The following is a 24,490-nucleotide window of genomic DNA, read 5'->3' on the forward strand; positions in this document are numbered from 1 at the left end:
CACACACACACACACACACACACACACACACACACACACACACACACGCACACACACGCACACACAACCACACGCACGCACACACACACACACACACCGACACGTGCGCGCACGCGCGCGCGCGCCCGCTCGAGCACGCGCGCGCACACACACGCACGCACACACACTCAGTTGAATTGCTAAAAATTCTCTCTCACTCTCACACACCACAGGTGGTCCCGTGCCAGCTGCCGCCGCCCGTGAGACCTGGATAAAAGAAATTATTCAGGGTTTTTGACAACAAAACGAATCTCCCAACATGCCGCTGTTCTCGCCCTCGTTCCGCATTGCTTTGGCAATCTCCCGCCCTCATACCATCGTCGACTCATGCGATCCGCTGGCCTTGCTCGCAACAACACTTCCGCGGAACGTCTCGTCAAACAATTCCGCCGCAGTGACTTTCGTCTCGCGCATAACGGCCTTTGTCTTCTCAGGCAGCTGCCGATTCAGGTGGAGCGTCAGCATCATCAGCGCAGAGGTGGCCGCCGCCATGGCGGCCGCCACGGCAAAGGGCAGGCGCGGGGCCACGGTGTACAACGGCCCGGCAGCAAACGATCCGATAAAGCGCCCCAGGCCCATGCAGGCTTGCCCAGACCCGAGAACAGCACCCATGCGCGAGGGCGTGGAGTAGCGCGCCAGAAGCGTCGTGATGGCAGGGATTCCAAAGCCGCTCCCCGAAAATATGAGTCCGACGCCGACGAGGAAGACCTGGAGTGAGCCGGCGAGCGCCATGACACTGTAGCCGAGGGCGGTGACGGCGATGCCGATCACCTCACAGGTGTGCTTTCCGATGCTCGGACTGACCTTGATGAAGCCGAGCGTCTGACATGCGGTTGCCGCGATGCCGCCCATGGTCTGTACTAGGGAGAATTGGACGGGGTCAGTGCCGTACTCGACCTGCATGAAGTAGAGCCCCAACGACTGGAAGGTCATCATCGCAAAGTAGTGCAGGTATCCGCACAAGGTCACCAGCCGAATGAGCGGCGCATGCTCCCTCATCAACGCCTCGGAGGGACGGGCGGCCGGCGGTGCCGACTTCTCCTCGACCTTCGCATCGTCCTGCTTGGGCGCCGCCGGCACAGTTGGGGTGGGAGGGTCGTCTTTGAACAAGACCAATGCGGCGGTGAAGCCAATCGCGCCTAGACTGCTAGCGACAAAAAATGGAAGGCGCAGGCCGCCGACGGAGTACAGGCCTCCGCCCAGCGCCGGTCCAAAGATGACCGCAAGTGGTACCATAGCTGTGCACACCGCCATGTACCGCGCCCTATTCTCCGGCGGCGAGTTGCGAGCGATGTAGCTCTGCGAGAGGACCATCGTCCCGGAAAAGAAACCGCCGCAGCCCCGGATGCCCACCAGAACGCCGTAGCTGTTTGCCACCGGCATGAGCCCCAGGCAGGTTGTTGATCCTGCAAAAGAGAGGAGAATAAGCGGCTTGGTCCGCTTGAACGTATCGCGTGCCTTCCCAAAGGCGAATGACGATATGATATTTGAGCCCAGCGCAATGGAGAAGAGGAGGGTCACCTGCGTGGCGGTGGCGTCGTATTGCAGCGCGAGCGGGGTGAGCACCGGCGACACGATAAAGACGGAGAGAAAGTCGATGAACACGGCGAACCACGCAATCAGGACGGAGCTATCCATTCCTGCACGTCGGGGTCGAAGCCGCGTCCTGGCACGTCGGTCGGGGTCGAGCCGCGTGAGTCCCCAGGGACGACCGAGAATAATCGTTTTGTTTTCAGTGTAGTCGTACGTACTTTTCCAGCGTACATCCTCTCTCTCTCTCGTGTACGTACTTTTAGATCTAGCTTACTGGGAGAAAAGAGAGAGGGGGTTGTGTTCTCTCTCTCTCGTGTATGTAGCTCTTACGTACGTACCCGAAGGTGAACTGCTGACACTTTTAGCTTGCTGGGAGAAAAGGTTGTTTGTGTTCTAAGGGCCCTACGCGCGGCTGAGAGCTTGGAAGCGAGCTTTGCACGGCGATCGAGGATGACGCGGTTCACCTTGTGGCTCTTGCGTTTTCAACACTCGTATATTGTTGGCAAATCAAGACAGTTTTGGTTCTCCTTTTGGTATGTTGTTGTTGTTATAGGTCGTGAACATGAAAGAAAGAAAGAAAGAAAACAGACAACCCAAGGGAGGGAACATGAGCCCGACCTGGACTAAATAAATAAATAAATAAAACGGGCACGCCAAACGAGGGGTGGGAGAGGGACAGGGTCCCCACCTGCACGAGCAGGATCTTGGAAGGACGATCAGGGACACAGGGGAACGGGAGCGGGGAGCGCATCGCGACACGGAGGGGGGCTGGGCAGGGTTCACCCACACGACAGGGTCCCAGGGATTCCTCTCTCGTATAGGACAGGTTGCACCCGGCGGCACGGGGGCAGGCGCGGGCCTCCTACTGGTTGCGCTCTCCTAGTTCTCCTGCTCCTGACAAGGGACAGCGACAGGCTCGCAGCACGGTGGACTCCCTATTCCACTGGCGATCTCTCTCGACTAGCGACCTTCCTCCGGCTTCTCACCAGCAGTCTCTCACTACCACGGGCACACTGACAGAGGCGGCCAAAAGGCTCACGTGGGTGGCAGGGCGGTGATAGGAGTCTCCCACTCTGTGGGCTTCGCTAGAGGTGCGGCCCCTGCGCGTGTCCTCGCCCTTGCGTGTGTGTGTGTGTGTGTGTGTGTGTGTGTGTGTGTGTGTGTGTGTGTGTGTGTGTGTGTGTGTGTGTGTGTGTGTGTGTGTGTGTGTGTGTGTGTGTGTGTGTGTGTGTGTGTGTGTGTGTGTGTGTGTGTGTGTGTGTGTCTGCGGGCGTTGTGCGAGCCGCCCTGAACGACCACAATGTTGAGCGCGCTCGAGCACCGAAGCACCGCGAGCGCCGGCGAGCACCACCGCCCCGCGCCTTGGCGTGGGTCGGTAGTACACGATGCGGCGCCCAGCAGCTCTATCATGCGTCGCACCCGCAGTGGCCGAGCCGACCGCCGCTCGAACTGGCGCCGAGTGGCTCCCAGATCGAGCGCGGCAGGCTCAGTCGCACCGTCGCGGGGCGAACGCGAACCGAGCCGTCGCCGTTCGCCGCAGCCGCCGGCCGCCAGCCGTCAGCCGTACAGCCGTACAGCCGTCAGCCGTCAGCTCGCAGTCGCCGTCGCTGCCGCCGCCGCAGCAGCAGTGAGCGAGCTCCTGCGTCGTGTTGCCGACGCAGTGTGGACGCGCGCCGCCCAGCGGCGAGCGAGCGTGCTCGGAGTTGGGTCGGCGCGCGCGTGGGCGGACGGCGCCTGTAAACAGACAGCCTTGCACCGCCCACTCGTTCAAAAGCGGCCTGGACTCTACTCGAGTAGCGGGGTTTCTGGTGGTGGGCGGCGACCGCCGCATACCGTCCTACGGCGGGGACTATCGCTACGCCAGGGAAGACAAGGGCGTCGAAGTGCAGCTGCTGCTGTTCGAATCGTTCGGCGGGTTCGGAAAGGGGGTCCGTGAGATCCTCAGGAAGGCGGCGGACGTACTACAGAACAAGCTGACGCGGGCCCAGTACCTCGATGAGGTGACTTGGACCACCAAGAGCTGGCTGGGGCTGCAGAAGCAGCGCATCTCAGTCGTTCTTCACACGGCAATCGCAGAGCAGATTGTGAATGAGCTTGCCTGTGGCGGGGGTGGGCGAGTGCACGGAGCTAAGTGCCTCGCCACCCTCGCAGGAGTCGCTTAGGCGGCTCCCGTGGTGTACCTGTGTTAGTGCCAGTGCGAGCCAGTCCCGTGCCCAGTCCTGTGCCCAGTGTCGTGCGAGGGAGTTTTGTTGTAAAATTCTGTTTCTCTTCGAGGCCGAGGAAGATGCCACGAAGAACGAATGCTGTCGGTCACTCGCCTTGCGACCATTGGCCTGCTTTCACGCGGGTCGTCCGTGGCGCAGCCCCATGCCGTCTGTTTGGCAATGAAGGCGCGGAACCCCAACAATCTCCCCGAGAAGGTGTGTGTTGTGTGCCAGCGGCCCTTCACCTGGCGCAAAAAGTGGGAGAGATGCTGGGACGACGTCACGACATGCAGTAAGAGGTGCAACAACGAACGCAAGAGATCGAACCGGATAGCGCGCGGTGCAGCAGATGCGGAGGGCGAGGACGCGATGCAGTGCGATGTGAGTTCGGACGCAAGCGACGGTGCCGCCGAGAAGGCGAACAAGAAGGCAGCGAAGAAGGCGGCCAAGGCAGAGCGGCGTGCGAGGCGTGAAGGTGTGTCGTCGGGTGGACAAAAGGCGTGTGATCTGTGCGCGCGTTCTGTCGACCTGCTGATTCGATGCGAGATTGATAGGAGTTCGGGCTGGAGGATGGTGTGCGGCCGATGCTGGAAGACGCCGGCGGTGGCGGGAGGCGTCCCAGACGGGGATGGCCAGAACCCAAATTACCGCTACGGCGGCCTGTGGAAGAACCTGCACCGCACCATGTGAAGGTAACCTCAGAGTGTCCCGAGTATCTGAGCAGGGGCCAGTGGGTCTGTCTGCTGCTAGCTCTAGACTGGGTGGAGGGTTGGAGCGGGTGTGCGGGAGACCCTGGAACTTTACTAGGGCCACCCCGGAGAGACGGGAGGAAGCGAAGGAACGTCGATTGCGAGGCCGGGTAGGAGCCTGCGGGCCCTGCCTGCCTCGCCCTAGCAGCTAGGCTACGCGCCGTGGTACGCCGCGCCCCCCGCACACCGCAGTACCCCGTTCGAGCTGGCCACGCTGGCCACGCATCATGCTGTGCGTCGCTGTGCAGCAATCGCGTAACGGAGGGGCTCCTCCACCCTTTTCGGCTTCTCGCAAGAAGAGAAATAATAAAAATCTCTCTCTCTTCTCCCGCCTTCCTCTACCCCATTGCGCATTGGCTTTTGCCGTACATTGGAGATCGATGGCACCAGCGAACAGGCCACAGCCCACACATGCGGACGAGTCGGTCTATTTGCCGTCTGGTGCTCACCAACGGCTCCGGCAGTAGAAGAAAGCGGAGCGCAGCACGTAGCTCTCGCTCAGACTCGCTCAAGGAGGACGCACGACCGAGAATCGAGCGCATCTAGACTCGATGGCGGCTATGTTGAACTCACTCCCCACGAAGGAGCGCCTCGGCAGCATCTACGAGAGCATGCCCACCAAGGAGCAGCTCATCGCCGCCTACACCGACGGCGAACTCCGCGCCGACCTCGTCCAGAGCACGCTCTCGGCAGCGGGCGCCGACGCCTTCCTCTCCGAGTCTCAGCGCTCGGCGCTCACTGGCCTGGTGAAGGACGGTGAGACGGCTGACCTGATCAAGGAGGCTGCGCTCTACTACCCAACCCTCTCCGAGAAGTACCACGACTATGCGCCGCTCGTCGCAGACGCCAAGGAGGCCGTGGCCGCCCGGGTGGTGCTTGCCCGCAGCGCCGAGGGGCGCTCGGAGCTGATCGCTGAGGGAAAGGACCTCGCGACCGAGAAGCTCATCGCGCCCGTCAAGGAGATGGCGGCGGAGAAGATCTTCGCGCCCGCCAAGGCCCGCGCCGCGCCGTTCCTGACCAAGGTGGCCGACAAGAAGGCGTCACTCGTCGAGAAGAAGGAGGCGATTCTCGCCGACAAGCGGCTGTGCCGCGCTCTTGAGGCGCTCCAGGAGGCGCGCGAGCATCCGACCGAGACAGCGGCTGCGCTCAAGGCGACCGCCATCTCCCTGCTTCAGTACGACAAGGTGGCCGAGTACCGCGAGTACATCCAGTCCGACGCGTTTGCCGAGGACACGCGCCAGCTCGTCACCGAGAGCCTGCCCGCGCTTGCCAAGGACGCGGCCGAGCAGGGCCTTGAGAAGGTGCGCGTCAAGGCCACGGCACTCTCCTCCGACCTCCAGTCCTCGGTCGAGCTCCTCATCTCCTCGCTCTCGCAACCCTCGGGTTTCGAGACGCCCGACCTCTCCACGACCATCGAGCGCGCGCTCTCGCTGGCCGTGCAGGCGCGCTCCCTCCTCTCCGACGTCACCCTTCACGCGGCACGCCTCTCCAAGAACACCGCGTCGTCGCGGGCGGCTCTCGAAAAGCTCGCCGCCCTCATCGCTCCTCCGGCCAACCCCGAAGCTGTGACCGCCATGACCGAGACGGCCGAGGCGACCCTCGCAACCACCAACGAGACGGACACCAACGAGACGGACACCAACGAGACGGACACCGACTCGCTGGTCACCGTCGACGCGGGGGCGGGCCACACCGAAGTCATCTCGTGACGCTAGACCAGAGTGGGTGGCAGTGGCCGGAGCGCGAAATCCGAAAAGGCCTCCCACCGGCACGCCAAGTAACACGGGCTGTGATTTTGTGATTGTGTCTGAATACCGAAAAAGGTGCAAATATCTCTCTTCGAGCACAGGGAGGATCGTCGGGAGTCTGTCCGACAGTTTGGTCAACCTACAACCTGCACATCTCCGACGCGCAGGGCGAGACGGGGACGAGAGCGCGCGGAGAGGGAGGTGGAGCAGGACGGTTGCGGAGATCACGGATCAGCAGGGCCAGGGGAGGATGTATACGAAGAGATTAAGAGCAGCAGGGACCCGAGGGACCATGTGGAAGACGGCTAGTGCTAGTCCCCCATCGGGAGGATGACCCCGGCTAGTCGCCGACCACAGGCCGACCACCAGCCACCACCCACAACGAAAGTCGTTACTTTGACAAAGAACCCTGCACAAAGATCGCACGGGCGGGGACCTGTTGCTGTTCCTTTTTACCCATCTCACAGTAGAGGTTTTTATTAATTCGTGCTGACCTCCTTTCACCTCCTGCTCTCCTATGCCACGTGGCTGTGTGTGTTTGGGTTTCTATGTTTGCGATTTGGATTTTGGATTTTCTACGACTCTTTGTTTATTTATTTATTACACCCGAGAGGCATCCGCGACCGCGTGGGACCGTGCCAGTGCGCGCGCGCGCCGATTCTCTCGGGGGGGTGCGCGGGTGCCCAGTGTGTCGTATCCCTGGTCTGGCCGAAACTTTTCGCGGTATCCGCGGCGGGATAAGGTGGGATATGGCGGGATACTAGGAGATACCGGGAGATACCGGGTCCGGGAGATACCGGGTCCGGGAGATATCGGGAGATACCGGGAGATACCGGGAGATACGAGATACGGGGGGATACGGGGAGATACTTGAGATGCGAGGAGATATGGGGAGATACGGGGAGATCGATAGAGGGAGATAGAGGGAGACATCGCAAAAAAAAGGGAGAAGAGGAATGGGGGAGGGGGAAAAGGGTCCGGTTTAAGGAAAAAGGGCGCCGAAAAGGGCGCGCGAACCGTTTCACCCAGCTGAAGGATGAGCGGCGAGGCCGGAGAGGAGCTGGATACACCGGCCGCTCGCATCATGGCGCGTCGCGAGAGAAAGGGCCAGACCAGGGGTGGCAGGGCTTGTCGTGTGAGAGGTTGTTAGGACCCCCCAAATGAACAAGTGCGGGAGGGCGAGACGTTCGAGGGGTCCTGTACCATGCGGACTCGACCCTCAGGGCCCTATTCGTGCCAAAAAAGGCTAAAACCAAAAAAAATATTTTTTATTTCGGCCCGCGGGCGCCCCCTTTCCCCCTTTTCGTTTCACCTTTCAGTGCGTCATGGCTGCCTGACCACGCCATGGAGGAGCCCGCGGAGGATCTCGTGCTGGCCCTTCAGGGCGAGAATGCGGACGATCTGAGCCGGCTGGCGTCGTTGCAGAAGATCGAGGGCTTACTCGACGAGGCGGCCGGCCCAGACGCGGAGCACCTCTGTGCGCTGCTGCGAGCGGCTGGCCTAGTCGATTCCCTCGTCCAAATAGTGTCACTGGAGTCGCAGCACGCGGCGCTGCAGCAATCGGCGCTGCTCATTATCGGCAACATGTGCTCGGACGAGGTGGATTCGAATGCCGCGCTGACCAAGGCCGAGCTCAAGGCGTGCCATGGCTTTGAGGAGCTGCTGTCGCACCTCTTCTCTCCAGACCCCATTGTGCAGGCCTACGCTCTGGGCGCGGTGCAAAATACGTGCCGCGAAAGCGACTACCTCGGGGTGCTGTGGACGCTCGACCTCCTGCCTCGCATCGAAGAGCTTGCAGTCTCGACTGAACCTCATGTCATGCAGTTTGCCAACGGTGCGCCGCCACGTCTTGATATACGTTAGGAGCGCCAGTGAACGCCGCAGCGGGGCTGGGAGCGCTCGCTCAACTTGCCCTCCCCAGCCTCGTTTTCTCCCTGACCCAGCCGCTCCGCGGGCAGGAGTGCTCGGAAATATTGACCACCTCATGATGGAGGAGGAGGCCATCACGGCGATTGCGGGTGCCGAACGACAACGCAAGGCACTCCCGTACACGCCGTCCCCGGGGGCACTTGCTCGCGTTGCTACTGCGGCAGAGCTTTTGGGCGGTGCTGCGAGCGAGGCGGTGGTGGCAGCTGCGGCACGGAGCGCCTTGGCTCGGCAGCAGGCTGCGAAGCGGCAGGCCGCGAAGGAGGAAGCCGTCCGCTGGGCTGCGTCAAAGAATCGGCGACTTCGGCTGCTGCTTCGCAACTTGGCTGAGGAGGAGGCTGCGTGGCAAGAGGCAGCGGCGGCGCAAGAGGCAAAGAAGGCAGCGGAGCTCGAGCTAAGAAAGGCGGCGTGGGAGGCGGCCGAGAGGAGGAAGGCTGCTGAGGAGGAGGCGGTGCGTAAGGCCGAGCATGAGGCTGCCACCGCTGCAGCTGCCAAGGTGGCCGAGGAGGAGGCTCTTGCTTCCCGCACGATGCTGCCCAACGCCTACATGGCGGCGCTCGCCGAGGCCACCGCTGCCGCCGAGCTGGCAGAGCAGGCAATCATTGAGGCGGAGCGTGCAGAGAGGCAGTCAGTCGACGCGGCTGCCGCGGCGGAGATGGCCGAAGAGGCTGCCAGGCTAGCGATGGAGGAGACGGAACGGTGCCGTCCCAGCGCCGTCAACCCCAAAGACGAAGCGCCGAGGTTTTACCCGCCCTTGTTGACACGTAGGGCTCGCTTGGCCGCCATCGCACAGGCTGAAGTCCAAGCTGAGGCAGCGAGGCGAGCCGCCATTGCGCAAGCGGAGGCAGAAGCCGAGGGCGAGGGAGAAGCCGAGGCAAACGCGGAAGCAGCGATGGAGGTTTCGCGACGTGAGCTGCGGCTTCGAACGCACCGTGCTGAGCATGGGGCATCGCTCGAGGAGAAGACAATCGAGGCGAGGTCAGCACAGTCGGCAGCAGCTGAAGGTGTCGCGAAGGCGTCCCCTGGGGGACGCCAAGAGGACACGCGTGGCACTCGCGCAGGCCATACAAGACGGCCCACTGCGATCACCGAGGGGCCTCTCTCGAGTACCATCCCTCCACGGGCAGGCGCCAGCGCTACCCCATCTCAACAATGGACCGGTCAGTCCCGCACGGTGAACGCAATGTGAGGTAGCTTGTTGTGCCCCCCCCACGCCCGTTCTGACGCCGGCGGCGGGAACGACAGTCTGTGGGCGGTTTGGGGATGGAGGGGGGCAGCCAGCAAAGCCCGCGGGAACTTTAAGCAGCCGTTGAGCGTTGTGCATGTATAAAAATGAGGATCAACGAGATCACAGTTCATACACACACGTCTCCTCGATGCCGTAAATAAATAAATAAATAAAAACGGTCAAACTCTGAGACGAGATGGGATTTAGGGACATGTGTCCCCGCCCTGCACGATCTTGGTGTGAGGGATCTTCAATCCGTCCCCTCACCCCCTGGTCACTACCCGACACTAGAAGAGCAGCAAGAGTTGGGGCTGCTGCTACGGCTGCGGCTGCGGGAGGGGCTATGGTCGCGGGAGAGCCGCTGCGCCGCGTGGGCGCGCCTACACCGCGCTTGCTCCGCTCGCCACCTCTCGCAAAGGTCCAAAGTCATAGCCATCACCTCCTCCGGCAAGTCCTTTTCGCCTATCTTGCCGTCCCTCCATGCCTGGTAGAGCTCGTCGTCATAGCCATATTGCATCACAGCCTGCTGCACTGCGTCATGCACAACCCCTGCCACCCTATCCCGCGCCTCAGCGTCGGAAAATTCGAGCTCGGAGTCATACCCGGAAGCAGGCGCAGACGGCCGCGGCGATTTGGCAGGCGGCGAGGTGGGGGAGGGAGAGCGCGGCGGTGCGCGCTCGTGGCTCCCGCTGGTGCCAGAAGGGCCAGCGCCCAATGCGCTCAGCCTGTTCTTGTCCACCACCTTGGGAGAAGGGGGTGGGGGTCCACCTCCCTTGGGTGCGGGCTTGCGGTGTTCCTGCTTCCGCTTGCCCGACTTTGGCGGGTTGCGGCCGAAGTTCTTCATGGTGAACCTGTCCGGCTTGCCGCCCTTCCCGACCCTCGTCCACCCCTCGGGCGACTCGTTGGGCCGGGGTTGCTGCGCCTGTTGGTGCTGCGAGTGTGCCTGCGATGCTGCGGCCGTAGGATACATGGATCATGGTAAATATTATTGCAAAGAGCCGCGCAAATAGAGACGCGGCCAGAGTGTGCGCGTACTTTCCCCCCTTTTCTTTTATCCGCGGGCGGGGGGGGGGGTTCCCCGCGGGACACAAGTCACAAGAGACAACTACAGGGACTGATGAGACAAAGCAGTCAACACACCGCGCCGCGCGGCTCCCATCCGCAAATAAAAGTGCGAAGTGGAATGTGGAGAATGCGCGCCCCCGCCCCGCCCCGCCCCCGCCACCTGCGAGCGCGCGGACCCGCCACCCGCGCGCCCCCGCCCGCGCCCCGCCGCGCGCGCCGCCCCGCGCCGGCCCGCGGCCGGGGCCCACCGCGCCCCCTCCAGCGCCCAGCTCTAGGCGCCAGGGGGAGGGGGTGTTGATCGGTATAAATTGCAATCATATCTGTCCATGTCATATTACATCAGACACCGAGGCACGAAACTCCTCGCCATTGTTACCGTTGCGGAGAGTGTGCCTTCACGCCAAGATATCCGCAAGCCACGCGGGACTGGCTTCGCACCGAGCAACGGCCTCCGCGCACCGGCGGGAGGAGGGGAGGGGAGAGGAGGCGAAGGGGGTGGCCGCACGCCGAGGCCTTTCCCCCCCGCGCCTCGGGCAGACCTCCCAACAGCCGCTCACTCGTCGAGCTTGAGGCCCGACGCTCTGTCTGCAACCTGGTCCACCGCCTTGTCGACGGGGCGGGCGGCGCCGAACGGGTTGGACTTGCCCGACGAGGCCGCCGGCGCGGCGGTCTCGCCCGCCGGCACCGACCGCTTGGTCAGGTTGAGCTTGCGCCGCTCCGGAGGGGCGCCGCCGCCGCCGCCGCCGCCGCCGCCACGCGGCTCATACGCGGCGCCTCTCATGGCGAATCGGTCGTCGGACGGGTCCGAGCGGGGCGGAGGCCGGTCCTCGAAGCCGCCGCCGCGCGGCCCGTCGCCGCGCGGCCCGTCGCCGCGCGGCCCGCCGCGCGGTCCGCCCCCCTCCTCTCTCGGCGCGGGGCGCGCGAAGCGCGGGTCGGACTTGAACTCGGCCTCCACGTCCTTGACCTGTGCCCGGGGGGGCAAACCAGGGCAATCCAGGTCGGCGGCGGGTCGGCGGCGGGTCGAAGGCACGTCTTGTGAATGAAGAGAGGGGGGAGGGGGGGGGCGGGGGGGGAGCACACCACTCCCTTTCCGAACGGGTTGAAGCCCTCCGAACGCTCGTACCGCTCGCGCTGCGGTGGGCCGCGGTCATCATACCCTCCTCCCCCGCGGTCGCGGTCGCCGCCGCGGTCGCCGTACCGGTCGCCCCCGCGGTCTCCAAAGCCGCCCCTACGAAGATGCCAGAACGGCTCACCGATGCGAGGCTCAAGCGCTGCCAAAGGACGACCGCCCTCCGCCGCACCCGCCGCGGTCGCCGCCGCGATCTCCAAAGCCGCCGCGGTCGCCACGGTCGCCGCCATAGCCGCCGCGATCGCCGCCGAAGCCGCCGCGGTCGCCGCCACGGTCGCCGTAGCGGTCGCCGCCGCGGTCGCCACCAAAGCTGCTGCCGCCGCCGCCGCCGCCGCCGCCGCGCCACGAGGAGACGGTGTCTGCCTGCGAGATGACCTCCACGCGCTCGCCGTCCTCATTGACGTAGGACTGCGGGCGGCCGCCGAAGCGGTCGCCCTCACGCCCTTCGCGCCGCTCGTAGCGGTCGTAACGGTCACCGTAGCCGTCGCCCGTGTCCTCCCGCGGCGCGGTGGGCAGCGCCGACGGGTCGTTTTGCACCACGTCGGCGGTGAACTCCTGGAGCGAGATGGACTTGCCCTTCATCTTCTGGCCCTTTCCCATGGTTGACCTGGCGGAGGGCGGCGGGATTCTGTCGCTGGGCCGGCGTGTGCGCGCAGCGGGCGCGGGACGCGGCAAGGCGCCTGCTTGGCGGTGTTTATGCGAGTAGAGCTCTACGTGGAGCTTGGCGTACCGGTGTATTCTTTTTTTGCTTTTTGCGGGCGGCCCTCATGAAATCTGCCATGCGAGTACGTGGAGCTTGGCTGTGGAAGAATTCATGCGGCACACCCGTGCTCCCATCCCTCCCGAGGAGGACGAACCAGTGGAAATCCAGTTGTCAGATGTCACGATGCATCCGAAGGGGACCCCAGCGCCGGCATCATCCGTAGAGGCACGAGTGTTCGAAGAGAGAGTGGACCTGAGCAACAACATGACTTGGAGGCAAATGATCGGAGTGGGAGTCAGAAATGTGGTCCTTGCGCGAGGGGAGCTCGATAGACTCGAGGGGCCAGGATACGCCGCGAGGAGGACGGAGTTGCGCCGAAAGGCGAAAGAAGCCGCGAGAACAAGGGACCGGCAGGCGGCGGCGTCACAGGACGAGGCAGAAGAGAACGACGCGACAGAGGAGGAAATGACAAGGGAGAGAACGACGAGAGTGGGACGACCGCGAGGTGGCATGAAGATTGCAGCGAGAATCGGCGAGAGACTGCGAAGAGAGATAGGAAGAGGCAGACTCCCTAGGGTGGGCGACGGCTAGCGCACCACACACCTCTCCTTAAAATCCCTGTGTGGTGGCGGCGCGCCGTCCTCCCATCCCTCCCTTGGGTTGTCTGTTTTCTTTCTTTCTTTTTTCCCTCCCTTGGGTTGTCCGTTTTTTCTTTCTTTCTTTCTTTTCCCCCGCACCATCTCCGTCTCGTTTTTGCTCAACCTTGCCACCACCGGGAGCGGCCAGGACTCATAGACTCGGTCGAAAGACCCTAGATTGGCTTCCATGCGTCTCTGGACAGGGTGGCCCGCCACAAGGACAAACTAAAAATCTCTCTCTCTCCACAAGGACCCCCAGGAATTGCGAGTTGACACGCTAGCGAATTATTTTTTCTGCTCTCATACCTGTTGTGAATATGGCGGACTCGGTGGCCGCCATCACGGGCCTCGACCCCGCCCAGCCTCCCCAGCCCCCAGGCCCCAGGCGGCCTCGTCGACGTACGTCGACCTCGAGAGCTGAGGGAGGGTGTAGAGGATGTAGAGTGTAGAGCGCTGTAGAGCTGTAGAGATGTAGAGCGCTCTGGAGCGCTGTAGAGCTGTAGAGCTCTACATCGGCTGCGTGACGAGGCGGGTGCGTTGTAGAGCGATGTAGAGCGCGATTTTGCTGTAGAGTTTGTTGTAGAGGCTCTACAGCCAAACCGCCGGGAAGGCAGTGACTCAAAGAGGTCGAGTCGCACTAATGGGGTGTCTCCGAGCTTACTGGAGCTCTGATGGACGGCCCTGACTATCACTGACACACAGAGACGGTCACTCTGACGGCACACAACACCCTATAACTGCGTCATGACCAGCCTGCCATGCGTCGCCGGTGCCGCATTCGTCGCTGTGCTTCTTTAGCAGGCGGTGGACTATCGGCTGCGAGGACGGTCGCATTTGCGCGAGGCGAGGCGAGCATTCAGACGCGTTGCATGCGCCATGACTCGCGCCAGCGCGTGCGGGAGCTCCTGGCTGAGCGTTGAGTCCAGGCGAGTTGCGCTGGCCACGATCGCTACGCCAAGCCGAGCTGACGCGCCGAGGCGCCGGCCAGTCGCAGCCGTGAGGCATGCCACAGCAGCAGAGGCACCTCCCACCCATTGGGCGGGCAGACAGAAGGCCAGGGCAGCACTGGTAAGTGCAACGCGCCTCATGTCGGAGAGCGACCGTGCCTCGTTCGCCGCTTATGATGTAGAGTTTGTTGTAGAGATTTCACGTTGTAGAGCGCCTCTACATCGCTCTACAACGCACCCGCCTCGTCACGCGGTGGATGTAGAGCTCTACAGCTCTACAGCACTCTCCAGCTCTACAGCTCTACAGCGCTCTACACTCTACATCCTCTACACCCTCCCTCAGCTCGAGAGATGGCTGTGGCGTGTGGCGGCGACGTCGAGAGGGCCGTGCAGCTGTTCTTCAGCATGGCCGAAGGCGAGGCGATAAAATTCTTTTGAGCTAGCCTTCGATGTTACAATGGAACAAGCGCGAGGCGGACGCAAGAAAGAGAAACAAAGAAAACGGTCAACCCAAGCGCCAAGGGAGGGATGGGAGGACGGCACGCCGCCACCACACAGGGATTTTAAGGAGAGGGGTGTGGTGCGCTAGCCGTCGCCCACCCTTGGGCGTTTCCCATCTCTCTTCGCAGTCCCTCGCCCAGGCGGACACACACAGCGCCCGCAAAAATTCTTTTCCAGCCCTTGTGCGCGATGTCCACCTCCCAAAACGACTTCCGCAACGAGCTCCTCGCGTGCACCTCGCACACGCAGGTCCTCGCGCACATCGAGGAGCACGCGCATCAGTATGAATGCGGCGCAGGCTCGGTCGCGCTCCACGTGCTTGCAGCCACGGCGCGGCCGCTCGGTGCCGAGGCTCGGCAGATTGGCGCGACCCACGCGGTCGGGCGGCTCGTGATGCAGCTCGGCGGCCAGCTCGCCGGCGGGACCGAGCTCGACGCGAACGGGCTCGTCGCCTTGCTCTGGGCGCTCGCGACGCTCGCACCGCTCGAGTCGGCGCTGCTCTCGGGTCTGGTCGGCCGGATCCTGCTGCTGACCTCGCGCGCGGCGTGCTCTCCCGCGCAGCTCCACATCTCGACGCAGGCCATCGCCGCGCTCGGCCTCCTCGCGAGCGGCCCGACGGCCCGCAAGCTCGCCACCGCGCTGCTCCCGCGGATCGGCTCATTCAACGCGGCGCAGCTGGGCGACTTGCTGCGCGCCTTTGCGATCCCGCCGACGGGCGGCGGCGGCGACGAGGCGGACGCGGTCGCGCACCGCGCCGAGGGCGCCATCGAGGCCTTTTTCCGCGAGGCGCTGCGCTCGACCTCTCCGCCACACTTCTCAACCCTTTGGAGTCCGAAATGCCCCTTGGGTTGCCTGCAGGCGCTCGCTCCGCTCACCCTCTCCGCCACCTTCCTCGACCCGCCTCCCGCCTCGGCGACCCACCTCGAGCGGGCGCGGCTCGCGGCGCGGCGGCTGCACGGCGCCCCGACCGCCCTCGTCGCCCTGGCGGCCGCCAACCTCGACCCTCCCGCGGAGCCCGCCGCCATCGACGGGCTCCTCGGCTCGCTGGAGCGCGCGCGCTTCTCGGCGGAGCGGCTCGGGCTGCAGACGCTCTCCGAGCTCGCGTGGGCGCTGCGCAAGCTCGGCCGCGGGCAGACTCGCCGCCGAGGCGGGGCACGTCCGCGACACGCCCGGTACACGTCCGGTACGTGTGGCGGTGTAGGCAGAGCCAGCTCGCAGCCAAGGTGGAGGCGGTGCTGCGCCAGCGCGCCGCGCAGGCTGACCCGACCACGCTCGACGCCCTCATCGAGCAGCTCGTCACGCTTGGAGAGAGGCTCCTCCCCGCCCTCGCCAACACGAAGGCTCGGAACCTATAGTGCACCTTCTCCGCACCTTCTCCGCACCTCGCCGTAGGCTCGTCCCCGCGCTCGCCGTCTTGCGCGAGCAGCAGGCGCACGTCGGCGAGACGCTGCGCGCGCAAATCTCGTCGGCGGCGGACGAGCGCTCGCTCCTCTCCCTCATGGCGGAGCGGCCCCTCCCCGCCAGCCTGCTCTGCGACGCCCTCGTCCGGCTCGCCGCCCTCGTGCAGGACCGGCCCGGCCCCGCACACTCCGGCCCCGCACCTTCTCGGGTCAGCCACTGTGGCCGACCTCGGCCGATCTCGCCCGCAGGACTGCCCCGACCCGGACGCGTGGGCGGCCTCGCTCACGGCCGGACCCGACTTTGCGGCGGGCGCGAGTCGGGCCTCACGACACTTTGCGGCGCCTCGCGCGAGCCTTTTGTCGGGCCTCTAGGCGGTCGCGGTCAAGCTCTACGACGCGATCGAGTTGCTCGAGGCTGCGCAGCTGCGCGACTCGCTCTGCGCGCTCGCCGCGCTGCGCGTGCGCGACCCGCGCACGCTCATCGCGTGCGTCTCCTAGATGTGTCCTAGACACCTCACGCGCCTCGGCTCGTACATGGAGGCGTCGCCTCGATGCTGCCTGGAGCCTTCTCGGAGCCGGCTCGGAGCCTTCCCTGCAGGTACATGGAGCGCGTCGTCTCGATGCTGCACGTGCTCACCGCCTCGGACACCGCGCGCTGCCTCTGGGCCTTCTGCTCGCTCGGGCTCGCGCAGGCACCCGCGTACCACAAGATGATGCGCGCCGTCGACAAGAAGATGGACTCGCTGCAGCCCGACCTGCTCTGCCAGCTGCTGCGCGCCATCGTGCCGCTCGGCCGCGCCGCCGCCTGCTCGCGCCTTCTGCCGCGCCTCGCGCTGCAGCTCGCCGCCAAGGCGCTCGAGATAGCGCAGCGCAGCACAGCCTCTTCCGTGACGTGTCCCGGACATATCCCGGACATATCCGTGCGCATGTCCCGCAGGCGCGCGAGACGGCGCAGCAGGGCCGGCCGGCGCCGCCGCTCGCGGCGCTGCTCCTCACGTGCCGCGAGCTGTGCAGCCGGGCACCGCTTGCCGCGCCGAGTGCTCTCCCTGCTCTCAAGAGGCGCCTCTCCACCCCTCTGCCCTCGAGCAGGCGCCGCTGTCCGACGCGCTGCTCTCGCAGGTGCGCGACGCGGTGTACGCCGAGCTGACGGGCGACGGAGGCGACCACCACCCCGGCTTGCTCTCGCTCGCCAGACGACTGGGACTCTCCCCGAACCTTCTCGGAACTCCATCCCACCAGGCGACCCCGAATCAATGTCGCTCGCCGGTTCGCTGGCGCCGCCGCAGATCGCGCACGCGCTCTGGGTGTTTGTGCGCCACTTGCCGCTACTCTCGGCGTGCCACGCGCGCGCGCCGCTGCTCGCCGCCGTCAGGCCGCTGGTGGAGCGCCTCTTCCACTTGCTCTCTGAGGTGAGCCGAGATGGCGCGAGATGCCCGAGGCTACCCGAGATGATACGCCTCCCGCCCCCCCCACGCCCCCCCAGGTCGGATCGCTGCCAGCCGAGCAGCTCTGCGACCTGCTCGAGGCGCTCTGTCGGCTCGGGCCGCCGTACTCGCAGGCTCCCCTCGCCCACCGGCTCGCTGTGCAGGTCGAGACGCGGCTAGAGACCTCGGCCAGACCTCGGCCAGACCTCGGCCAGACCTCGGCCGGACCTCGGCCGGACCTCGGCCAGATACCCGTCCACCTCGGCGGATCGGCCCTCACCTCGGCTCGCGGTCGCAGATCGAGATGCGGCTTAACTCGAACCAGCTCCGCCCCGTGCACATGCTTCCCGCGGCGTGGGCGCTGTACGAGCTCGCCGCCGCGCCGGGTGGGGGGCCGCAGGGCGCGCGCGCCGCTCGCCGAGCCGCCGCCGTCGCAGAGCCGTCTCAGCGCCCTCCCGGAACCCTCTCGGTCCCGTCCCGTAGGCGCGCACCCTCTCGCCGAGCAGCTGCGCACGGCGGCGGCGCGGTTGTTGCCCGCCGAGGGCGCCGCTGGGCTGAGCGCGACGCTGCGCGCCATGTCGCTGCTGCCCGTCGGGCGGCTGCCGCTGCTGGACGCGGTCGGCGAAGGCGTCGCGGCTCTGCCGGCGATGGAGCCCAAGCTGCTCGCCGACATGCTCGATGCGCTCGCGCGGCTGCGGTACGACTCCACCCCCGTCCTCGCCGCCGCCGAGCGGCTCGTCGGCGTCGCCCTCGACCACGCGGTGCCGCCACGCGGGGCGCTGCAAGACGCCCCCCCTCCCCGCGCCCTGTCCACGACGCGTCCACCGACGGCCCCGCAGGCGGTGCACGAGGCGCAGGCCGCCACCGCCCTCGAGGCGCTCGCCACGCTCTCGCCGTCGGCGCACTACGCCTCGCCGCTCGTGGTGGGGCTGCTGCCGCGCCTGCTCGGCCGCGCCGGCGCCGCGGCCGTCTTGCTGCCGCACTCTGCCGCCGCCCTGCTACACGGGCTCGCGGCGGTGCGGGCGGTGCCTCCGCCCGAGGCGCGCGGCGCAGCGCGGCGCGCGAGACACGTATTCGCTGGCACGCCGCCTGACGCGTCCCCGACACGTGTCCACAGGCGTGCGACGGAGTGACGCCCGAGGGGCTCGTCCAAAAGATGCTCGGGTCGGGCTTGCCGGTGGAGCTGGGCGAGGCTGCGAGCGTGCTGCGCTCGTGCGCGCAGCTCGGCCAGCCCGCCGCCGCGACGGCGCTCCTCGACGCGTGCACCGTCGAGCACGCCGAGGCGGTCGCGCCGGACCCGCAGACGTCGCTTGACAAGTCTTTGACGCGTCCGTGACACGTCTCCAGGCGGTCGCGTTCGCCGACCCGCAGACGATCGCCGTGCTCCTGTGGTCGTTGCTCGCCTTGCGGCAGCACTCGCACGCGCTGCTGCTCAAGGCGCTCGACGCGGCGCGCGTGACCGCCTTCCGGCTGCCGGCGCAGCTCTGCCTCGTCGCCGAGGTCGGTGCTGAAGCTGCCGCTCGAGCCGCCGGCGGAGCCGTTTCTGAGCCCTCTCGGAGCCCTCTCCTGCAGGCGGCGCTGATGCTCCAGCTCGAGCTGCCGGACGCGCCGCCGCTGCCCGCCGAGATGGTGCGCACGGCGGGCCAGCTGTGGGCAAAGTCGCACTTCCTCGCCGCCGAGGCGGCGCACGGCACCGCGCAGGCACCGGGAGCGACGCTGCGTGAGGTGTCGGGCGCGCGCACCGCCGGGCTCGAAAGCGCCGCATTGCGCCGCCGCGCCGCCGCAGCCGGCCTCGGGTTGCCTTACGCGTAGGCGCGCTGGACGCACTCGGCTTGCGGCACGGGGTGCAGGTGCACGCCGCGATGTACGTGCTCGATTTGGTCCTTCCGCCCGAGGTGACGGGCGGGGCGCCGGTCGCGATCCTGCTGCACACGGACGCGGACATGCTGCAGGGCGCCGCCAAGCCGTCCTCGGACCTGGTCGGCGGGATGCAGGTCAAGATCCGGCTAGTGCAGAGCCAGGGGTGGGTCGTGATCTCGGTGCTCGAGCACGAGTGGGCGGCCCTGGACCTGTCCTGGACATGTCCACGACACTTCCCTGACATGTCCCATAGGTGCTCGAGCACGAGTGGGCGGCCCTCTCGAGCGACGCCGCAAAGGTGCACGGGATCCGCGAGCAGCTGCTGCCTCACGTCGGGCGAGCCGGCCGGGGCGGGGCGGGGCGGGGGCGGCGAGAGGCGGCCGACTCAAACGAGACGATGGGCCATTGTAGGCGCGACAAGGCGGCGGGCGGCGGCCAGGCGGGCGGGATGCCGGCGGGCGGCGGGCCGGCGGGCGGCGGGCCGGGAGCAGGAGGGGGCGGCGACGCGATGCAGCAGGCGATGTTCGCTCGGATGCAGGCGGAGATGATCGCGGCTGCCGCGAGGCCGTACCGCTGACGCGCTACTTTCTCACGTCTCGATGGTTGCGGCGCGTTTGCCGCTGGCCGCCGCTGCTGCTTCGGGCTCACGGCGGAATTCTCGTACGGTTGTACAAAACGCGCACATAAACGGCCAGCCGCGCACAATAAACACATAGCAAGTCACATAGCTTGGGCCCGCGCGCGGGAAGGCAAGTGGCCAACGACGGTGCTGAAGAGTGGAGGTGAGAGTGCCATGACCCATGTGCGCCGATATGTGGGGACGAACTACGAAGGTTCGAAGCGCGGCAGGGGGCGAACTGGGAGGTGGGAAGGGAGGTATAACGATAATGAGAACGACGTGTTGGAGCACTTGGAGATTTGAAATTAATCACTTTGTCAGCGAGACTCGAAAAAGAAAGAAAGTTCGGGTCCGAGCGTACGCTCTTAGTACTGACGCCAGGGCGAAGTGCTACGCGCTGCTTCGCCGTTTGTTCGGCATGCTTGCGTTGCTGGCTGGGGCAGCGCCAGCGCTGGCGCTCCCGACGCGAGTGTGGCCGCGAGCCTTTGCGACGATGAGCGAAATGAGTGGAAAGTTTGACGAGCTTGAGGCGACGAAGAGGCAGCTGGCCGAGGCTGTCGAGAACGAGCGCTACCGAGAGGCAGCAGAGCTCCGTGACGCCTTGGATTCCCTCGCTTCGGACGAGGAGGTGGCAATCCTGGCGGCGAACGATGAGTTCTACACCGCCTTCAGCGGCAAGAGCGTCAAGGCGATGGAGGCAGTCTGGGCTGGCTGCGACGAGGACAGCTGCCCTGTCATGGAGGAAGTCTTTTGTTCCCATCCGGGCTACGCATTCGTCACAGGCCGCCAAAACGTGCTTGAGTCGTTCGGCGACATCTTTCAAACGACGCCACCGATGCGGGTTCGCTGCCTCGTCGACAGCGTGCGGCTGCTGCGAGGCGGTCTCTCCGCAGTAGTTACGTGTAGGGAGATTGTCGGCGGCGCCGACGAGAAGCCGACCGCCGGCGGCGGCGCCGCCGGGCCAGAGCTCGTAGCGATCAACATCTTTGAGAAGGGCGAGGATGGCGCATGGAAATTGGTCATGCGCCAGGCGGGCCCTTGCCGTGCGCAGGCGCGGCCGTGTGCCGACAACATATCTGTGTAGTGTCGCTGTCGTCCGGTTTTTCATGTAAGGTAAGAAGGTAAGTTTCTCCACACACACACAAAGTGGTGGGGCAAGGGGGGGCGACCCTCGCATCTCCACACCCGGACACGGGCAGGAGCCCCACGCGCCACGGGCACGGCATTCTCCGCGAAAGAGGAAAGTGCACAAAAAAGCACTGGGCCCGGTGCACGTGGGTGAGCACAGAGCAGCCTGCCCCTCCCTCCCGACAAATCAACTCCCGCACACACACAATCGCACTCTGGCCATCGAATGACTCCGAATGACTCACTCTGGGGGGGCGCGGGGGCCCTAGAGGGTATCCATGCGGGGGGGAGATGGGGTCCGATGGCCCGCCGCAGGCACCGATTTTTTGCATTTTTTTCTTTTGTGCGCGATTTTTCACTTGTTTTCATGGGAATTCGGCGTACTTGCGGCCATGCTATCACGCCTTGCGACAGCCTGTCGGCGCTGCTGACCGTGCCATGCTGCACAATTGATCACCTGCATAGCTCGCGGCCTTAGTATCAAGCATTCAGTGACGACCTGATCGTACGGTCAGTAGGAAGGTGTCCTTCCAATGTGTGCACGCTTCTGACGCAATGCGCGTCACAAACTGCCTCAGATTGGCTGCTGGCACTCTCGAGGCTATGCCTACACGTTCGCGCGCATGGGCAGTCAAGAGGGACCACGCACCTTCTCAGGACAGCGCCGGTGCCTCTCTCTTGGACCGGAAAACTTGGTGGTCTCGTGTCACCAACGTGGGACCAGTGCGGCGGATCGCGCCATCGACAGCTCTGAACTGCGCATCACCACTGACCGGGAAGGCCGCCAAGTGGGCCAGCACAGGTCGCACATTGTGGCAGCAGTCAGCAGTGCATGTCTGATAGCTAGAGCAGCAGCGTCAGGGTCTCGCAGGGTCGGATCGTGTCAAGCCTCTCGCCCGGCCGGCCGCGTGCAGACGTCGGCCTGTCTGCTGTCTGGAGTGATCTGTCGGCGGTCAGTACGACCGAACAGGTCGGAGTTTGCTGATGATTGGAGGGTCTATCTGTATGTACTCCTCGAGATCTCTCCGAATCTGCCCTCTAATCAACCATAATCATTCGGGAAGTCGGTGCTCTGACGAGCGACTCTGAGCGCCGGAGCCCCGTTTCCGCACTGCTGCGCGGCGCACGGTGCCTCCGGGGGCCCCCGCGCCCCCCCAGAGATGACTCACTGTGTGTGCTAAGACAGAATCTCCGCGCAGACCACAGCCAAAACGGGGCCGTGTGCCGCGTTGTTGCCGTGTTGGTGCGCGGTAAACGCGCCCAAACACTCTACCGTCTCTAGCTTAAAGAAGGAGACTTTATCGAACCGCGGGCCGCGCTCCGCGCGCACACACACCACGAACGCTCCGCCAAAACACTTCGCGGACCTGAGAGAGACAGAGAGGGAGAGACAGAGAGACAGAGAGATAGAGAGACAGAGGGAGAGGGAGAGGGAGAGCCCGAGAGTGTGGGTGCTGGGTCTCAGCAACTGAGGCCGATGCCAACATGCCAATGCTAAAGAGAAAGGAACAGCAGGCCTTGACCGAGGGCCGCATCTCAGCGGGGATGTGAGTAAACTGGCAGAGGTTGTATGGCGTGAAGCGCAGGCGTGTTTTCTGGCGGCCTAAATCCATAAAGAAGTTTGTTCGCCCCCCCCCCCCCCCCCGCGCGCGCGCGCGTGTGTGTGTTGTGAATAACAAGCTATCATGGCAGGGATTTTCTTCTCCATTAAAAGTGTGAACAAGTCGATAAAGTTGGCGTGCTAGCCTTGCGACGGAACGAGCGGCCTCGCTTCTGGTGGGCAACGGATCCAACCGCGGATAGCGCGCAAAATGCAGCGCCCTCTCCTTCCCAGTAAGGAGCAAGAGTTCTTGCATGCCAAGCCACGACGAGCAAAGACTCTCGTCGAACGGCGGCGGGAGAGCATGGACGGCTACCGGCATCTACAACCTGCGTCAGTCACCTTTTGCATCCTTCTCCTGGTGGCATTCACTGACAACCTTGCACCCGGCGGCACGTGGCTCGTGGGCGCACGCGCGGGCCTCCTCTACTGGTACTCCGGTTGCGCTCCCCTAGATCTCCTAAAAAGAATGAAACAGACGACCCAAGGGTGGGATGAGGACGGCACGCCGCCTCTCGGTTCGTTTTCTTTTTTCACGCGGCAGTCCCATATGTCCATGTGCATGACGCATCCGCTCGTCGCGCTCGTCGCGCTGTACGCTGGCGCGTTGGGCCTCAAGCTTCTGCTGCTGCCGGCGTACCGCTCGACGGACTTTGAGGTGCACCGCCACTGGATGGCTCTCACGGCGAAGCTGCCCTTTGACAACTGGTACCTAGACGAGACCTCCGAATGGACCCTCGACTACCCGCCGCTCTTCGCGTGGTTCGAGCGGCTACTGGCCTGCGGCGGCGAGCGCGTCGAGCCGCAAATGCTGACCCTCTCCGCCGTACCTTACGTCTCGGCCGCGACCGTCGCATACCAGCGCTGCTCGGTGATCGCCTTTGATCTGCTGTTGCTCGGCGGAGCCGCCTCCCTCGCCGTCTCCCTCGCGCCCGCCGCCACCCAGCGCGTCAAGCCGCGGGCCGCTGCCTCGCACTGGCGCTGGCTCGTCCCGACGGCGCTCTCCTTTTGCGACGCCGGCGCGCTCCTCGTCGACCACGTCCACTTTCAGTACAATGGCCCGATGATCGGACTCTTGCTGCTCTCGTGTGCGGCGTTGGTGCGAGGGCGGCAGCTGGCCGCTGCCGCCCTCTTCGCCGTCCTGCTCAATCTGAAGCACCTCTTCCTCTTCGCCGCCCCCTTCTTCTTCTCGCACCTCCTTGCCGCGCACGTCCTGCGCCGGCCTGCTCCGCGAATCGCCGCCGCCGCCGCCGAGTCTGCTAGCGCCACCAACTGCGCTGGCGGAGGGCGTGGCGCCGTCGCACGGTTTGCGGCGCTGGCAGCTCTGGTGCTCGCGGTGTTCGGAGTCTCCTTTGGTCCATTCGCCGCCGCTGGGCAGCTCGGCGCCGTCTTGCGCCGTCTCTTCCCATTTGGGCGCAGCCTCTAGACCTCGGGTGATCTCGGGTGATCTCGGGTGATCTCGGCTGGTGTGAAGATCTCGGCGAGATCTCGGCAGAGTGTGAAGATCTCGGCTGGTCCGCCGGCTTAGCCTAGATCTCGGCTGCAGATTTCCTCTGCCTATATCTCGGCTGCCTCTCGGCTGCCTCTCGCTCGCCTCCGTGCCCTGCCGAGCTCGAGGGGCCCCCACCTCAGCCTCCCACCTCAGCCTCCCACCTCAGCCTCCCACCTCAGCTTCCCACCTCAGCCTCCTCGGAGCCCTCCTTCTAGGCGCGGCCTCGTCCATGCCTACTGGGCGCCAAACCTTTGGGCCCTCTACGTCGCCTCCGACACCCTCCTTGCCGCCGCCGCGCGCCGCGCCGGCCTCGCCCTCGCCGCCGCCCCCGCCGCCGCCGCGGCGACGGGCGGCTTAGTCGGGACGACACAGTTCGCGATGCTCCCGTCGGTGCAGCCCGCACACGCCGCGTTCCTCGTGCTGCTGCTGCAGGCGCCGAGACGCGATGCAGCCGCCTCCACCCCACCTCCACACCGCCACGCCACGCCCCATATCCGCCAGCGCCGCCGCCTCGCCGCCGCACTCTCTGCGCTCCGTTGTGCTCCGCCATCGCCCCC

At 65.2% G+C, this 24,490-nt stretch overlaps 9 protein-coding genes across 9 annotated transcripts; 7 read left to right on the forward strand and 2 right to left on the reverse strand.

Moving 5' to 3' along the window:
* Positions 1–348: 348 nt before the first annotated feature.
* EMIHUDRAFT_95502 (hypothetical protein) lies at positions 349–1,677 on the reverse strand (the record flags this gene model as incomplete). Its single annotated transcript, XM_005775266.1, has 1 exon — positions 349–1,677. One exon carries the CDS (start codon positions 1,675–1,677, stop codon positions 349–351), a length of 1,329 nt encoding a protein of 442 aa, XP_005775323.1.
* A 658-nt stretch (positions 1,678–2,335) lies between these two features.
* Positions 2,336–3,323, forward strand: EMIHUDRAFT_349563 (hypothetical protein). The gene is given in 2 exon segments (XM_005775267.1): positions 2,336–2,694; positions 2,712–3,323. 1 exon segment carries the CDS (start codon positions 2,958–2,960, stop codon positions 3,201–3,203), a length of 246 nt encoding a protein of 81 aa, XP_005775324.1. The 5' UTR covers positions 2,336–2,694; positions 2,712–2,957; the 3' UTR covers positions 3,204–3,323.
* Positions 3,324–3,956: 633 nt separating this feature from the next.
* On the forward strand, positions 3,957–4,466 carry EMIHUDRAFT_61365 (hypothetical protein; the record flags this gene model as incomplete). The annotated part of the gene is made up of 1 exon (XM_005775268.1): positions 3,957–4,466. One exon carries the CDS (start codon positions 3,957–3,959, stop codon positions 4,464–4,466), a length of 510 nt encoding a protein of 169 aa, XP_005775325.1.
* Positions 4,467–5,051: 585 nt separating this feature from the next.
* On the forward strand, positions 5,052–6,405 carry EMIHUDRAFT_447715 (hypothetical protein). Its single transcript, XM_005775269.1, has one exon. It carries the CDS (start codon positions 5,077–5,079, stop codon positions 6,232–6,234), a length of 1,158 nt encoding a protein of 385 aa, XP_005775326.1. The 5' UTR covers positions 5,052–5,076; the 3' UTR covers positions 6,235–6,405.
* A 1,212-nt stretch (positions 6,406–7,617) lies between these two features.
* Positions 7,618–9,393, forward strand: EMIHUDRAFT_195323 (hypothetical protein; the record flags this gene model as incomplete). Its single annotated transcript, XM_005775270.1, has 4 exons — positions 7,618–8,107; positions 8,232–8,898; positions 8,968–9,177; positions 9,327–9,393. The coding sequence occupies 4 exons, from the start codon at positions 7,618–7,620 to the stop codon at positions 9,391–9,393; spliced, it is 1,434 nt and encodes a 477-aa protein (XP_005775327.1).
* A 5,206-nt stretch (positions 9,394–14,599) lies between these two features.
* EMIHUDRAFT_95507 (hypothetical protein) lies at positions 14,600–19,671 on the forward strand (the record flags this gene model as incomplete). Its single annotated transcript, XM_005775271.1, has 14 exons — positions 14,600–15,566; positions 15,766–16,019; positions 16,183–16,295; positions 16,409–16,697; positions 16,748–16,847; positions 17,050–17,219; positions 17,294–17,342; positions 17,718–17,995; positions 18,074–18,250; positions 18,352–18,519; positions 18,582–18,734; positions 18,807–18,959; positions 19,085–19,273; positions 19,348–19,671. 14 exons carry the CDS (start codon positions 14,600–14,602, stop codon positions 19,669–19,671), a joined length of 3,384 nt encoding a protein of 1,127 aa, XP_005775328.1.
* Positions 19,672–20,131: 460 nt separating this feature from the next.
* Positions 20,132–20,797, forward strand: EMIHUDRAFT_95508 (hypothetical protein; the record flags this gene model as incomplete). The annotated part of the gene is made up of 1 exon (XM_005775272.1): positions 20,132–20,797. One exon carries the CDS (start codon positions 20,132–20,134, stop codon positions 20,795–20,797), a length of 666 nt encoding a protein of 221 aa, XP_005775329.1.
* A 1,221-nt stretch (positions 20,798–22,018) lies between these two features.
* On the reverse strand, positions 22,019–22,454 carry EMIHUDRAFT_195328 (hypothetical protein; the record flags this gene model as incomplete). Its single annotated transcript, XM_005775273.1, has 2 exons — positions 22,019–22,159; positions 22,311–22,454. The coding sequence occupies 2 exons, from the start codon at positions 22,452–22,454 to the stop codon at positions 22,019–22,021; spliced, it is 285 nt and encodes a 94-aa protein (XP_005775330.1).
* Positions 22,455–23,054: 600 nt separating this feature from the next.
* Positions 23,055–23,660, forward strand: EMIHUDRAFT_43987 (hypothetical protein; the record flags this gene model as incomplete). The annotated part of the gene is made up of 1 exon (XM_005775274.1): positions 23,055–23,660. A coding segment is annotated over one exon (606 nt), but the record flags the coding sequence as incomplete, so codon positions are not given.
* Between the last annotated feature and the right edge of the window lie 830 nt (positions 23,661–24,490).

This window comes from Emiliania huxleyi, assembly GCF_000372725.1.
Source record: "Emiliania huxleyi CCMP1516 unplaced genomic scaffold EMIHUscaffold_3, whole genome shotgun sequence".
Taxonomy (NCBI): Eukaryota; Haptophyta; order Isochrysidales; family Noelaerhabdaceae; genus Emiliania; species Emiliania huxleyi.